This window comes from Chiroxiphia lanceolata, chromosome 1, assembly GCF_009829145.1.
Source record: "Chiroxiphia lanceolata isolate bChiLan1 chromosome 1, bChiLan1.pri, whole genome shotgun sequence".
Taxonomy (NCBI): domain Eukaryota; kingdom Metazoa; phylum Chordata; class Aves; order Passeriformes; family Pipridae; genus Chiroxiphia; species Chiroxiphia lanceolata.
In genome coordinates, this window is record NC_045637.1 from 9,708,707 (window position 1) to 9,725,806 (window position 17,100).

The 17,100-nt window shown below is 37.1% G+C and overlaps 1 protein-coding gene across 2 annotated transcripts in view; it reads left to right on the forward strand.

The window, feature by feature from the left end:
* The window catches only part of ADCY8 (adenylate cyclase 8), a 125,374-nt gene that overhangs the window by 26,364 nt on the left and 81,910 nt on the right, over positions 1-17,100 (forward strand). For both annotated transcript variants that reach the window (XM_032698171.1, XM_032698162.1), the window contains exon 2: positions 5,351-5,500. In XM_032698171.1, coding sequence (XP_032554062.1) covers positions 5,351-5,500 — 150 coding nt within the window. The remainder of the gene's footprint in view (positions 1-5,350; positions 5,501-17,100) is intronic.

Here is a 17,100-nt window from a genome sequence, read left to right on the forward strand (position 1 = left end):
TGATGGAGGAGGGAGAGAGGACAATGGGTTTTCTGAGACATTTTAATTATAAAAAACACAACCTTTTGGTGAGCTTCTATTTTTAGTTAAACAAGTAATGATGAATCAAAACGCTTCTTCAGTCTTAATTATCCAATAATAATTACTATAGCAACCAGTTGTTTTATGTGACACATGCTGAAAGCATTCTTAAAGAAGCACAACAGTTTTTACTTTTCCAGCTTTCCCAAAGCAAACAAGAACTACTCTACTCTGTTCTGAAGCCAATCCAAAATTAGAAAGCAAAATAGGAAAATAATTAAATAATTTCCCACCAGCTCATTTCAGGAACTAATGAAACTCATACCCTTTAGGATTGATAGACCCAAAGACTGTCCAGCTAGACAATACATTGAAAACCATTTCTTTGCTTCTCACATGTGTTTTGGTGACATCAGCCCCAGCACTACTCTGTTTCTGTGCAGCAGAACAAAATTACCTGTTGAAGAGGTTAATAATAAGTTTATTTCTGCAGAGCTCACTAAGGTGTCTTTCTGCACTTGAAGTAGTAACACACAAGTTCAGTGTCCTTCTGGATTTCAGAATTGTTTCTAAACTTTATCAGCCTTTTCTCCGCTGCCTCCACTGTGCTTTCCATGTGGATGTATGCTACTGTTGGCTCAACTTCATGATGAAGACTGCCTGTGGCAATTGCTGTCTTTTAGGGCCAGCTATCAATCAACATATTTCCAATTCATTGGGTTTGTTGAATGTTCATAATATTCACTTTTCCTTAGGTTATGGGCTCTTTGGAAGTGCTGAACTCCATAAATGTCTATTAGTGGCTGGCCTTATGATTCTATATTTCTTGATGGACAGTTGCACATTTCAAAACAAAAACTCATGGCAAAACTAAAACAGAGTTCAGTTATGAATTTCGAAGTTTTGAAAATTCTGGCATTTGCAAACACTTCTTTAACTTGTCCCCAGTCATTCATAAACTCACAGGATTCTGTGTAAATTCCAAATGAAAGCCAACTCAATTAGGTGCTCTGAATAGCAGAAATGCCCACAAATTGCTGTTATGTCTAGTCCGGTAACTCACCTGTGCTCTTCTGAACTTCTTGTTTCCTGAACTACATCCAATTTTGTCTTTAAATCTGTCTGTGACTGATTACCTACCACTTCACAACAGGCTTGGGAGCTACCTTACCATATTTTCAATGGATTTTCCTTTTCCTGTTCTCTTGCATTACTATACTGTACCTACTTTGATTATGACTTCTTCCTGACCAGCTGTGTCCAGTAACTTTTAATTGTTCCTTTGAAATCTGCTGGCTCCCAAATCAACTCAAAATGTTAACTTTATTTCAGTTGTCTTGGCAAAACCCTTCTAATACAATGAGTAGCAGATACACATGAAATTATTTGAATCAACATGTGTTGTCAAATTTAAACTAAGCTTATTTGTCTGATTTGCATCCTCTCCTTTCATAATATTTCCATAACATGGAAACATAGCTAGTTTCCATACTGATTTTGCAAAGGGCTCTGGAGTACCTGTATGGAGGACACTTTATAAATGTAAATTTATTTAATAAGTGAACTAAGTTCTTATTCTCCTCCTATGAGAAATTAAAAGCAGAGTTTTGGAGTAAGAATTTCAATGTCTGCTTCTTCTTGGGCCCCTCACTTCATAAAGGATGTTGAGGTGCTGGAGTGTTTCCAAAGGAGGGCAACAAAGCTGGTAAAAGGTCTAGAAAACTTGTTCTATGAGGAGCAGCTGTGGGAATTAGGGTTGTTTGGTCTGGAGAAGAGAAGGCTCAGGAGGGACCTCATTGCTTTCCACAACTACCTGAAAGAAGGTTGTAGAGAGGTGGGGGTCAGCCTCTTCTGCCATGTTTCAAGTGAAAGGACAAGAGGACATGGCCTTAACTTGCACCAGGGAAGGTTTAGATTAGATATCAGGAAAAAAAATTTCCCTGAGCGAGCAGTTAGGCATTGGAATAAGTTGTTCAAGGCAGTGGTGGAGTCACTGTCTCTGGAAGTGGCCAAGAGGCATCTGGATGTGGCATTTGGAGATGTTTTAGGGGTGATTATGGGGCTGAGATTCTTGAAGGGCTCTTCCAACCTTGATAATTTTGTGATTCTATGATTCTAAGTGTCTCAATGATCTTGTCAAGTTACTTCCTTTAGCTCTGTTCATCCTATTATGTGATTATGTGCAACTGCAGGTTCAGCAGAAATAGTGGTGATTGTGTTACACAGATATTCCAAGGCAGTTGGTGATGGGTGTCTTCTTAGCATTTAATAAATATTCAAGAAGCAGACCTCCTCAGAGCCCTATTTAACATAAAAATGGGCTCTTCATGGCTTTTTAGGATCACTTGATGTGTCTACTACTATTGCTTACAGGAGTACTGTGCAAGGTACAAATACACTTACAAACGTTGTGAAAATATTTTCTTCTTTTCACATTGTACCCTCTGCCATACTATGTGAGCATTGATTATTTTCAGGTGAGTCAAAAAGATATGTACATCCTCTAAAATCAGTCTGCCCTGGCTTGTAGGTTGTAGAAAATAATCTAAGAATTCTGGAATTGGCCCTAGTAAGCCCTAGGAAAAAGGAGTGGCAATGAAGGATTCAAGTCTCATATGTCTTTTTTATTCTTTTATTAAAACGAGATACTAATTAAAAATTAGTATGCCTTGCAACTTATAGTGCTTTACTCTTTGGATTGCTTTCAATCGGACTAGTAGGTGTAAGAAAAGCAGATTCTGCCTCTGCATAAGCTGTTGTTTTACCTGTAACATATTTTCCATTATTCCCTTTGTCCAAATCAAATTATGTGCTCATGAAATCTAATTGAAGGCCAAATTCTAATGCATTTGCTCTAAGGAGATCTGCTGAAGTGAGCGGCAGTAGTCCTGAGTGTTAGCAGAGATGGGTGACTGAACTGGGCTCACGAGGAAATTGCAACTGAATTTGTGAGCAAAGGAGAGCACCTCGACACTTTCACTGTGGAAATGCACATTTTAAATATTCTGAAGGGATTTTCTTTTTTTTTCATCCTCTAATCTAGCTTTCCTAGTGTGTGTGAACACCAATTATCAGTTCATGTCGAAGTTAAAAGTCAGTCAAAAAGGCGTGAAAGGCTGACTCCTCCAGCCACCTACAACTGATTTCAGTTGTCCTGCTGAACAATGCAATTCTGAATGAACTAGTACTAATCTCATGTCAGCTCATCATACGCCTCCCAGTAGCCTGCACCAGAAAGGAGTTATGTCATAGCTGAATTAATTCATTCTCTGATTTATTTTGGAGCAAATGCAGAGAATGTCTGGGGGAAGCTGGCCAGCCCAGGGCAACCTGTCTCCAGTAAAACAGGGTAAGGCAGATAACGGGAAAAGCAGTAAGCACAGAGGTGGAATAGTGATAAACACAGAGTGACTAAAGAGTCTCAAATTCCTCCCTTTCAAATAGTAAAAGTAAGGGGTTATATTTTAAGACAGTAAAATCAAGAATGGTGAGAGGCAAATTAATTGGAAATGATTAGTCACTGTTTATAAGCATAATGCAGCACTCAAAGAAATTATAAAGCTGTGAATTAAAGCAAAAAGAAAAAGGAAACATTTTTATCATAAAGTGCCTAAATAAATTGTAAAAATCTTTGTTATTGAGTGTCATAGGGACCAAAAGTATAATCAACTTGAGAAAGGCATCAGAAAAGTTGTACAGCACTGGGTATACCACATCTAGCTGTAAACTGCAGGATCCTGGAGGCCAGGAAGGTGCAAGGATCATGCTAATCATTCCCTACTTCTCACAAGCCTAGCCTAGACATCTATTACTGGATAAAGTTAAACAAAACTTCATCTGAAGTTAGGATATGCATTATTATTTGATCATAGCTTATCAACTGCAAATTAATTCCCTGTACTATAGTAGAACAATACTCCAGTTTCAGAAATATGGCAATATATAAAGTTGAAGTTTCTTCTAGATGCATTTGGTTTCATATCAGACCTCACTTTCAAACCCACGTGACTGTGGGGATTGCAGATCTGCGTCAAAGCGTCACAATGAGATTAGAGAGTCTTCTATTAGGACAAACAACACTTGGATTTTGGGAAGACTGATTATTAGATAATGTTAAGAAAATGCGACGTCTAGCCCAAAATGTTCTGCTCTCACAGATTACTGGAGCATTCAAGACTGTTTTAACAAAACATCACTTAATACTTACTGTACTCTTGTACATATTATCTGCTGTTTTATCCTTGTGCTCTTACCTGAGCACTCTGTGTTTTCACTCTGTGTTTACCTGAGCACTCTGTGTTTACCAGAGGCAGTATTCTGAATGATGAACACCTGATCTGTCTTGGTGTGGTAGTTCTGGTGTTGTTATGATCCTGTAGGTATCAACCAAAGCTATCAGAGCCTGGGTGCCTTTGAAATCTCAACCAATAACAAGGACGGGATATTGGATAAAGTGCTGAGATTTCATGTCTGTCCTGTCTCTAGTGCAGTCAAATATTGCCAGTTTCTTACTCACTTTCCCAAACAATCCTCACTTCAATGGTGTTGATGTGCCCTCCCTCACAAACACGCAGAGCACAGAGAGATATCTGTGAAAGACAAATAAGCCACTGAAATTTGCACCGTCCAAGGATCCACTCACATTTGGCTCTTTTGAGTTCACATGGAAAAGGAAGAAGCTGTGACGCACAAGGAAATATTTTCTACGAGGAAAATGAGTTCAGCTCTTATGTAGACTTCAGCAAAGAAAAAGTCTGTGTACACAGGCAATGGCTAGGCAAGAATTTGGTTATCCTTTCAGCTTCCCCTGTTGCATGGTTCAGAATTCACATTGTGGAAATTCGTGCTTTGGCATCAGCTGAAAATGAATTTACATAATTTGGTCAATAATAACACAACAGCTAGTATCACTGATACTAATTCTTAGTTAACTGACATTCTTTGTTTTCCTTAATATGGCTTGCTTCCCAAACTAAGCCATGGAACAAATCACAAAGTTGCTCTTGCAGGACAGGCAGTGCAAAAACAAATTGTTAATTATGTTTGTAATCAGTCCTGGCTAGAGCTCCGTGAGTCAGTTTTTGGAAATATCATTTGTGGTTCAACTAGAGTTTAATCCCCCAAATGCTGCATATCTCATCCTCAAGGCAGATACAATTTTGCAAGTTTGATGCCTCTACTTAAGATCTAAGAGATTCTTTTACGTAAACTTTCCTAACTGCTATTTTTGCAGCCTACAGAGCAGTCATTCTCTCTGTCTCTTTCTTTTTTTTAAACAGATATTTTTGCTTCTCCTGTCTAATCAAATCTTATTTGTTGTTCATTGCAGATAGCAGCTCAGGCAGTGTTATTTATGTGTATGAACACTGCAGGAATCTTCATTAGCTACTTGTCAGACAGAGCACAACGTCAAGCCTTCCTGGAGACCAGAAGATGCGTAGAGGCCAGACTGAGACTAGAGACAGAAAACCAGCGACAGGTATTGGAGAAACAATCCTATTTTTGTATTAACTGGTATTGATAATTGTACAAGACCGGGCTTTTGTCTGGGCCTTACTGACTCCAATGTGATGCCACTTGATCTATGCAGGTTAAATGAGTTTTATGCTGTTATTTTGCTGATGTGTATTGCTTGCGAGTTGATATGACATCCCAAAGATTTTCACTGGGAATCAGGATGAATAGAGAGTGGCTCTTCATTGTCCTTTCCCATAGAAGAGGCCATCAAATGAAACAGCAACTGGTAGGTGTTAAAAAACCCAGTTCTTTACACAAGAGGGGTTAAGCTGGGGAACTTTGTGTTTCAGAGTGTTGAGGATAGTAAAACTTGTATTAGTCAAGTGAAGGATATTCAAGAACCATCTGGACGCAATCCGGTGCCACGTGCTCTGGGATGACCCTGCTTGGGCAGGGAGGTTGGACCAGATGACCCACTGTGGTCCCTTCCAGCCTTACCCGTTCTGTGATTCTGTGAGTCTGTGAAAACCAAGTTCCTGGAAGTGAACCCAGTCAAGGTAGAGAAAATACTGAAGCGTCACCTCTGGCTCACAGAGGGATTTTTGCAGCTAGAGCATCACTATACACTTTCTTTGTTCATAAACTCCCTCTGACTTTTGGTCACTGTGTGCAGTAGCGTACTGGGTCAAGTGAACTTCTGATCTGAACAGGTATGGTTGTTCTTAGATACATCATCTTTTCTTATCCAAAATAAGAGGTATTGGATAAAAAGAAGTTTGCTGCTTATTATTTTCTACCAAGGAAGCAGCAATGACATGTAGCATGTTATATGTATTTTGCATTCCCACTGAAATATCAGAAGGTTCACCTGTTGTTTAAAATCTTGCATTAAGATCAAAATACGACCTGTATATATAAATATATATATGTTATGCTGCTAATTCATTCTCAAATGAATGTAGCTATTCATTTTACCTTTTTTGTATAAATATGTATATTGATTCCCCAATTTATTTAATTTACCCCTTGAAAGTCATACACTTATACAGAGTTCTAGGAAGATGTCCTATTCTCGACTTTATTGACTGATGACTCAGTATGAATATATAACTGTGCTGAGTAATGCCAAGTACTTCTGCCAGTAAATCTCTGTAGCCATTGCTGACTGAAGAGGCTTAGAGGGATGTTATCTAGGATGCACTGTTCTCATTTTAACTGTATAATCACATTTTTATGCCTTTTGGATTCTTTCAGGGTGAGGTTTTTTTCTTTTTTATTCTTGTCTAATCTTTCATAAACTATTATTTTGTAATCTTTATTTTTACCATAGTTTTCAAGAGTTCATCATAAAAAACTTTATAAAACACTAACAAAAGATTACCTTGTTTCCTTGTTCCACATTATACTGAGGATTTTCCATTAGATTTATTTTATCCTCTCATGGAAAATGAAGTTTGTACACAGACAAAGATTTTGGGAAATTTAATTTTGCTGAACTTGTACTTTCTATTAGGAAAACGAAGACAGATTGTTTCCATTTGGTGGGAAGATTTTTTTTTCGAGAGGGGGAAAGTAGTGGTTGGATCTGAAATATTTGGTTTTAATCAGTCAATGTTGAACTGTGCATTTTGTCTTGGCCCAGTGCCTTGCAAGGCTTTGGGGCTGTAATGTTCCCTGAGGGCAGAACTTCCTGGAGACTTACCTCACCAAAGCTGAGACTCACCTATAACCAAACAAAGTAGTGTGTCACAAGCATCATATGACTGGAAATGTATAAGGGAAATTGTACTTGGGCCAAGGAAAATGCCCACAGGAGAAAAATATGGACAACAGGACACCAAATGAAAGATCTCATCTAAAACTCAATTTAATAGTAAACGAAACCAAAAATTTAGGTACAAAACATTTTGAAATATTTCTCATTAATTTTTTTTGGAACTTTGTGTTATTATGCACACCTATGTATATATTATTAACAATAAATTATAACAATATTAACAAAATATTCCAATACTGGAACATGTTGGGGAATGGAGAACCTGTTTCCCTCAGTCTTCTATTTTTTCCCTTTGCTTCTGCAGTAACATCTTGCTGAAGCGATTTTTAAACATATTTACCTTAAGAAGACTGGCAAGGTCACATTTTAGGTGACCACTTTTTTTAGCAGCTTGCTTATGCTCACTTGATCAGTACACAGGCAGTAATTCAGTGACTGCTAGCATTTTTCTCTCTTGAAGACATATATTTCATAATACATGGAATCGGTGGTCCACATGAATGTAAAACCCTTATTACCTGTTAATGCTTATCACCTCTTAAAAAGCAAGGATTAAATCCTGATCAAATAGACTAAATTAATTCTACGCCTTTCTAGAAAATAACTCTAATATATGAAGGGGGGGGAAAAAGTGGAAAAAGAGTGTGCAGGACAATAGCTGTGGCTTCTGAAAATTTCTAAAAATATGGTTGAGGAGGTAAAAATATGCAGAGAAAATAGAATAATCATTATTTCTGTAATTCTTCCAGACAATAATTCTTGAAGTTCCAAATTCTGTTCCACTTCAGTTGCTTTCCCCTTCACTTCCCATAAACAGTCTAAACTAAAGATTTCTTACAGGATGGTGAAGTATTTTGTGGCTTTTGGTGGTGGTACTGCTACATTTTATAGTAATGGATTACTTAATTTAAATCTCTAGAGTCTTCTTTCATCCCCACACAGCTTCTGCTTCTAAAACTGAAAATAATAGATAATTACAATGGGTAATTGTATTAATATGTCATATATATGGCACTTCATATGAACTATGACAGCTTGACAGATAGGTCCCTTTGGAGTCCAGTTTTGTCTTTACCTTGTTGAAATCAAAAGACAAGTAAAATTAAAGTGAGAAAAAAAGAACATGAGCTTAAAACTACAACAAGGAGCGGTATGCTCATCCCCAAGCAATTGCTGAATAAGGCTCCAATTTTATATAATCATAGAAGTTATATAAATGCTTCAGACATATTTCTATTCATTATTGTGCATTATTAAAACTAAGAAATCTAGTTTCTGCCCTCTCAAAATAACCTTCCAATTTCTCAATAACCCTTAGATTTATAATCTCTAATCATCTGTCATTCTAATAACTATAAATGCTTCTGCTATCGTGCAGTATTGTACAATGCCTAAAAGAGTCAGTCATAGAAAGTCACCCGACTGTAAGCCAAACATTTTATACTCTGTGTTTTAGAGACAAGCAAGAGGTACCATCAGAAAGACAGAGCTGTAAAAGGAAACGATAATACTGATAAGTAAAGATTTCTGTGTTTTTTGAGAACCCTCTAATGAGCACTTGCAGATTTTCTGGACAAATATATTTTCTACTATATCAGCTTCTGTTTTGTGGTGAAAAACAAGAGATTGTTTTGTATTTCCAGATATATTTCATACAGATGAGCTAAGGCTTTTTTCAGTTAAAGCAGTTTCATTCATTCACTTGCCATCATTGCATAAAATGCAATGAAAATAGAAGGTGAAACAATGAAAATTCCACTAGGGATGAAAAAACTTTTTTGTTTTTCTTCATGCTACTCTGAGCTGAAACTTGGACAGTTAGATGTGATAGTGTGTTTTCCGGGTGTCATTATTTGCCAGCAGTCTCTCCCTTTTATGGGGTTTTTCAGGGTTCAAGAATTCCTTGCTCTATTTCATTATTGCTGTAAAGTTTCCCAGTTTGACAGTCAAATCCATTTTGTTGTTCAGAAATGTCTGGGCCTATGGTCTCTGTAAAAATGAATTAGCTCCATTGGCTCACTGTCCACAGAAAACATCTTCAAGTGCAAGTTCAGCTTTTATGCCAACTTCAATTTGTTCACTTTTTGCACGAGAAGGAAGAGGATGAAGTGCCGACCTGGATGATGGAAAAGACTTTACATTGCCTGGCTGGTCCTTCCCTGGCCACTGGGAAACGTGTCTCCAGTTTTTAGGTGACTCAGTTTCCAGTGTTTATGTTTCCAGAAGTCTGTACAATAAAATTCCTACATATTTTTACCTCCTTCCTCCCCAATCACGATTTGCCTTCAACAAGACTTTAAAATAAAATTTTCACAAGTATTTCAGGAAGTCAGGACTTTCAGTCGTATTTTCAGATTATCAAGGATCTGATTTTTTTATTGTTATTCTTTTGTTTTTAAGCACCTGGGGTTGCTAAAAGTACATATTAGCATTTTTAATTACAATGAAATTTCTAACTCTAATTACTCTATTATTAAAGTGAACTGTAGTGTGGCTACAAAGGAGAATTACTCCAGCAGTCATTGTTAATGATGTTTGTGCACTTAACTGTATGGTATTATCTGTGTGACACCATGTAGAAATTCCAGCACTCTGTGAAATCGAGGGAACATCTGTGTCTACTTATTTCCCAATTTTCATTACACAATTAGAATTTTGGTGAAGGTCTAAAACATTTCAGAGCTTGACATACTAAAAGGAGACCCGGCTGCTGATGAGTACCAGAAAGACTGTATAATAAAAAGGTAGAAATATCAGAGAAGCAAGCTGCAGAAGATAGCACAGATGTGTTGTAAAAGCAGTCTCAGTTTAGCAGTTGTTGATAAAATAATGGCTTTAAATATTTTCTGATGATTGTAGTTAGCTGCTTGTGCTTGGGTTGTATTTGTATCAACCAACCAAATACAGCAGCCATAAAATGTCTTCCAATTTTGTATTCTACACATTGCAATTATAAATAAAAAACAAACATGAGGTTATCAGTTTTCATAAGTCCAGTTTATTCCAATAATATCATAACTCCACTACCTGTTTGAAATTTTGGGTCAATATTTTCATTTGATATCTATGTACTTCAAAAATGTTAACAACCAGTGCTATACTTTGTTAATAACCACTTCAAAGACGATGTCTTTCTTTTTACCTTGATTTTACTCAAGGACACAGCAGGTGATTCTGCTTTCATCATATCTAGGCAATAAAAATAGAAACTAACTCACTTTTGTAATTAGCTACTGAAAACTTTTCAAAAACAATGCACATATAAGTTCCCTCATTGTGAGAATACTGTGAAACTGCTTTAATGAAGAGCAGGAACCTGCATTAAATTTCTTTTTCATTTCTATTTCTCCTGATACAAAATCCCTAAGTTTTAAATGTTAAATCCATGACATGTTAAATCCAGACACATATTGAATGTTGATGACTTTATGAAGAATTACATTTATAATATATGCCTGATGTCCTAACCTGCTCTTTCTCCAATCTCTACTTGAAATTTGTTTAACATTTTAAACCCTGAAATACTACCATTTAATTATAAAGAGTCTCTCAGATAACCGTGAGACTGCTTTTTCCTCCCCCACATATACATATGCCAGGCTATACATATCTGAAAACTATTATTGTGCAAGGAGGTTAATATTTGACTAACTGAAGCTGGAAATGGAGACTTAAAAGGACTAGACAGGGAAAATCACAGAAATTAAATGACTAAATTTATTAAAGCTGGAAGGCTATAAAAATCAGTCCAGCCCTTACCCCTTTTCTTGTAATAAGATTGCAACATTGCAGGACAGCTATTCAAAGAAAAGTCATTTTACTCATAATTAAGAAACTTCTATGTCATGGCCACACTTCTACTCTCATTCCAAGACCTCTCCAAGACTAATAAAGCCTGGATAAAGCAATATGGATGGGAGGTTGCTTTCAAGCTAAACAAAGTTGTTCAATTGTATAGTAGTAACATGAATAACCTGTGCTCTGAAGTAATGTTCAAAAAACTCAACATATAGCCTCTCTGGAACATTTTATTTGCATTATTTCTGGTAAATTTAGAGTACCTAATAGCATCTTATGAAAGAAGGATATTTGCAGTTGTTTTAGATGAGAGGAGAAATCAGTCCATATCTGTTTGATGTTTGTATTCGCCCTCTGGAGAGGTGTTCATTCTTGTTCTCAGTGTAGCAGGTTATGCATCTTTCATGAAAAGAAAACCCTACCTGGTGTACAGAGCACACCAGCAAAGCTACACTGCCCTGCTGTGCTAAGGTATTGGGAGGGAGTAAACTCAAACCAGAAAGAAATTCTTTGGTTTTCAAGTCCTGAAAAAACAAATAAAGAAAATTATTCTATTTTAAGAGTAATTTTGTGCAGTTTCAGTGGTTATCTAGTGCTAAAAGGTACTATCACCATGATGCATTAGTATTTTTAGCTGTACTGTTTAAATCCCTCTCCAACACAGTCTTTAGCAAGCAGACTCTTTTCTCTGCAGACACAATCTCAAGTTTTATCAAGAAAAGGCCCTCTTATATGGAAATAAAGCTCCTTCTTAATGGCTTCCTTAAGCCTTATGAAAATATTCCTGCATGTCTAACACACTGGCAGAGAAAAGGGAGCTGAAGGCTAGAGGAAGGAGGAAGGAGCAAAGAAAGATGATGGGGGACAAGCACTGTCTGTCTCCAGTCTTGCAAGGAGTGCTCAGGTGAGAAGGTCCAGGCTGGTATCATACCTGACCCACTGAGCTTCTGGGGATGCTCCCTATCAAGGTGGGATGAAGATGGGCATCTGCAAGTATTTAATTATGGGTTTGGTCAGTGTGGAGCAAGAAGAAAAAACTTTTCTACATTAAATGGTCTAAGACAATACCCTAGCAGACAATTCCTCCCTGCAAGTCCTACCACTGCTTTACTAATTTCTTTCTCCTGGGAGATTCCAAAAATCCAGTTAAAACTCATTTTGAAAGTTGAAACAGTTTGGATATTGTTTCATTCGATTTCCATAAAGGATCAGAGCTCAACACCTGAAAAAACCATTTGTCCGAGTGAGAAGGGGGTTGTTTTGTTTTCTAGGTATGAGCACACATTCTATTTTTCTAGTGAGTATGAGAGCTGGAAAATGAGAAGACAGCCCTTAGTCTTCAGAACAATCTGCTGTTGGCATATTTAGTCTTTTCTGCATGTTATCTTTGGAAAAACTGTAATCCTGTCTTAATCTCTTTTTCCATTAGAAAGCTGTTCTGTTTGACTATTTGTTTCCTTCTACCTCTACTTCCAGAGGACTTTTTTTTCACACTTTCCCCTGCAACAATCTCTATTATTTTAAGGGCTTTAAGAAGATCTCTGCAGATTGATTAACTCTGGTTTGTTTTTGGCTTTTTGTTGTTTTTTGTTTTTTGGGTTTTTTTTGGTAAAGCAGCTTACATGTTATGTAGGGTTTATCAAGCTCTTACAAATCTAGAATTTAATCAGCCACCAGTACTTTGCAACCTCTAAAATAAAAGCAGATTGGACAGGGATTGGAAGGGGCACTTTAAGAGGGCTAAACACCATAAAGTCTTTTAAATATATATATAAATATATAAATATATATAAAAATATATATATTACTGGTGGTAAGAATATCCTCTAAATTGGTATGAGGATAAAGTTCAGGTTTAGTTTAAAAAATAAAAAAATAATATGAATTTTAGAGAGTACATGTTCATTCTTTGTGAAAGTAATTTAAAATGCTTCATATTTAAAAATTATTATCAGAAAAACAAACCTCTATTTTTAAAGGGTAAAAAATAAACTCACCAAAAAAAATTGTGTAAGCCTATGATTAGATATTGCATTTTATTCAGCTTTTTTTTCTTTATGGGAATGAATCTGTTGAATGTGAGATTGTCTGAAATTTTACAGTTATCCAGACTTTCTTTCATCTTAGTGCCTGTTGCTAAAGAACCATGATCCCCATAGAAATTTTTTCGTGATGTTGCTCCTTCAGCACTTAAGAGGATCAAAGTACAACACACTGCTTAATACAAGTGAAGGAATATGCAAAATTTATGTTGTTCTTCACAATCCATATCCATATTATTGTCTAAGTCCATTAGCAGACTTTTCCTCTTTATTGGTGAGGGGAAGCAATATATATATGTACTTATGCTTTTGTAGGTGCCAGTACGTACAATTGCTACATCTCCTTTTCTCTAAACAGCCCATTTCTTAACCCATTTGAACTAAAAACCAAAACATTTTAAATGTCAGATTTTAGATGTTGCTCTTTTACATTTGGAGCTGATGTTTCTTGTCTCAGAGCATAACCCTCATATTTTGTTTTCAAGTAGAAATCTAAGGTAAAATCAAGATAAAAATTATCCACTGCCTTCTCTCCCACTCCTTGCAAATCTGGAGAAGTCACATGGATTGAATCAGAATAATGAGATTTACAGCCGATGCTAGAGAGATGGGAATCAGACCCTGAACTGCAATTTATGAAGGGAAAAATAATCCCAGAGTGTCAGATCTTCAGGCATGGGAGTTTTCCCTGGAAGAAATTGGTGAGAAGGAAACCTTTGTTTCCCCTTCCTAGTAGATGGATTTTGGATTTAGTAACTCCTTTCTGAAAACGTGTGGTACTTTGATTTCTAAACCAGTCTGTTCAAACACCATGCTGGTTGATAGTGAATGGGATTGACTGGGTTTTGGTGGCCTGTGCCTCCTGTGTTTTCAGCTCCTTGCTGCAGAGGGGGGTCTCTAATAGAAAAAAAGCCATTATCACAGATGTCACCAACTACTGACCCTTGCTGATGTGTCAGGGAAATGGACAAAGATGAAATGAGTAAGGGGACTGAAATAGTTTCAGCCCCAACAGTGATAAGACACTTCTGCCAGCTGGGCTACCCTACAGTCATCTCTTCTTCATAAAGAACTGCAGGCTCCAAATTCATCAGGTTAGTGATAGCCTGAGTTCTGAATATACTTACTAATTTTAAGATCATGTTTTTTTCTAGTTCAGGATCAGAACTTTAGGGTGCTAAGGAACTTTTCTTAGTGCCCTGAAAGGACCATAGGAGGACTCTCAAATTAATATCCCTACAAGATGTGTAATTAATAGACTCTGTGATCCAGATAATGGTTTTAAATCATCTGACCATAAACAGTAGCAATTCCAAGGTAGACAGAGTCAAGTTACTGATGCCATTTATGAGATAATTTAAAGTTAGATAAAATAGTTGTCTTAACATTTATAAACAGGCTGATGGTCTTTCACATAATCAGTATTAAAGTGCACATCTACAAGCCTATTAAAGGGGGTTTGATTTTCAGAAACGAAGATTTAACAGTAGAAAAGTCAAAGCAGTTCTAGAGAAGTGAAAGTGTACACAAACACAGCATAACAGGCATTAAAGTCGGATGGGGCCATTCTGATATTTTAGAAGAAATTTGAATTGTAGGAGCTGTTTTGTGCTCATTTTCTATTCTAGTAAAACAAGGAAAACCTTAAGATTATGCCATTATAGAATCAGTCCCCAGCAGTTTTTTCTATCTTTCTCCTGTTCCTTAGCTATGATCCTGGCCTTCCCGTGCAAATTAACTGAAATTTATGGAAGCCAATACTCTAGAAGACAGTACAAAGCTTTTTATCAAGATATATGTCTTATTTCCATATAAATCCTTTTCTTCCAGATATTTATCTCCTCTAAAATTGTTTAATAAAGCATAAATAACAAAAAACTCATCATGATATTTGGAAGAAACAAAATTACAAAACTATAAAATTTTCCTTTCCGTGTATTAGATATGTCTAATTGATTACTGTGGGGCTGGAGAGTATCACTTGTAAGCATTCAGCTCAGGAGTCCTCAGCATAAGCAGGACATGGACCTCTTCAAGCAAGTCTAGAGGAGAATCATGAAGATGATCAGAGGGCTGGGTCACCTCTGCTATGAAGACAGGCTGACACTTGAGATTGTTCAGCCTGGGGAAGAAAACACTCCAGGGAGACCTTACAGCACCTTCCAGTACCTAAAAGGGCTACAAGAGAGATGGAGAAGGACTTTTGACAAGGGCATGTAGTGATAGGACAAGAAGAATGGCTTCAAACTGACAGAGAGTAGGGTGAGATTAGGTATTAGGAATAAATTCATTGCTGTGAGGTTGGTGAAGCACTGGAATAGGTTGGCCAGAGAAGTTGTGGATGCCCCATATCTGGAAGTGTTCAAAGCCAGGTTGGATGGGACTTTGAACAACCTGGTCTAGTGGAAGGTGTTCATTCCACTTAAAGATCATCCAGTCTTTAAGATGATCTTTAAGATCCCTTTCAACTCAAACCATTACACAATTCTATGATAAATGGTCGTGTCTACAAGACCGGGTGGTAATACAAATTGTTTTGTAATTTCTGCTTTTTACCACAGGTCTTTGTGGGATAGTTGGGTTTCACAATGAAATGTAAGTCTAATATGCTCTTCATTCAAGAGGTAAAAAATTGTGTTAGAATCCAGAGGATGTGGAATTATTAACAATTTCAGGTACTCAATACAGAAACTTAATTTCAGAGTACTTGAGACCTGTGGTTCTTATTGTCTAAGTTAAAGACAGCTCAAATAACAAAGTACTGTCAGGAGATTGTCTCATGATGTAGCCTAGCAGAGCAAACACCTGGACACTGCTGTCAAGGAACACAAGCATCTTGCAGCTCTTATCTCCAGGCATATCCTCCCACCCACTCATGTGCTGCCATCCCAGTGCTGCTCATGTGGCTTTATGATGAGCTAATTCATTGCACCTGTTCCATATAGCATAATCACTGGCTACAGTTACCATCATGATCAACTGAGCTACTTTTTAGATTATTTTTGTAAATATTTTTTTGTAAATATTTGGTAGAGGAATGAATTTTTTTAAGTTAAAATATACACACAGCAGCAGTAACCAGTATCATGCCAAAAAAAAAAATGACAGGGAGAGTTGTTCCACCACTTCCCAGCATGCTACAGGATCAGCTAAGCATTTATGAAGTCAAAATGATACGGAGAAAAAAGCCAAACTAGTAGCCCTGGAATCAGCCTTCTACTTCTCAGGGGTTTCAGGGCAAACAGGCACTAAGATTGTGATATCCTTACAGAGCCAACTGGCTGATAAAATAGGCACCTCCTTTTACACTTGGAAATAGACTGCTAGTCATCAAGCCATGTCAGGATTTTGTAAAGTGCCTTCGGTTACTTGAATTTTCAAACCATTCACCATCCAACCAAAGCAAAAGACCAGCAGTACCTTGCAGTCCTTCCCTTCAGCATCTGCTGTTCTGGACAGTAGTATTGAGGAAATATTGGATAACATGTCCTTCCTAGAAGTGTGTGGAAAAAGTTTTTTCCTTCTTGCATTACCATGAACTCTGCAACACTTTCCAGTTAATCATTCATGGCTGGGCTTCACGAACGAAGATTTGGGAAGGCACTATCCATATTTGCTGCAGGCACGCTGGTGGCTTATTGATTATAAAAAGTCCTGACTCTCATAAACACTGGGTTATCAGTTTGGATGAGGCTCTAGCTATGTTTCATAGCCAATAGCTAAACAAAAGGACAGTCCAAGAACTCCTCTGTGATCTGGCCCTGTTTCTCCTTGGAAACAGCAGATGCCTAAATGGAACATGCAGCCAAGGATGGGATGACTTGGAATGGTAATTGCCTGAATTAAAATAAAACAAAGTTGATACGGCAGCAGCAAAAGCTAACAGGCAGCCTCATAACCCCACAAGTCTGAATGTATTATATATTGCAGTTAGGCTCCATATTTTTTAATTAATTCCCATTGTCTTGGTAACAGACAAAAAAGAACAGATGCAAATAGGCTGTC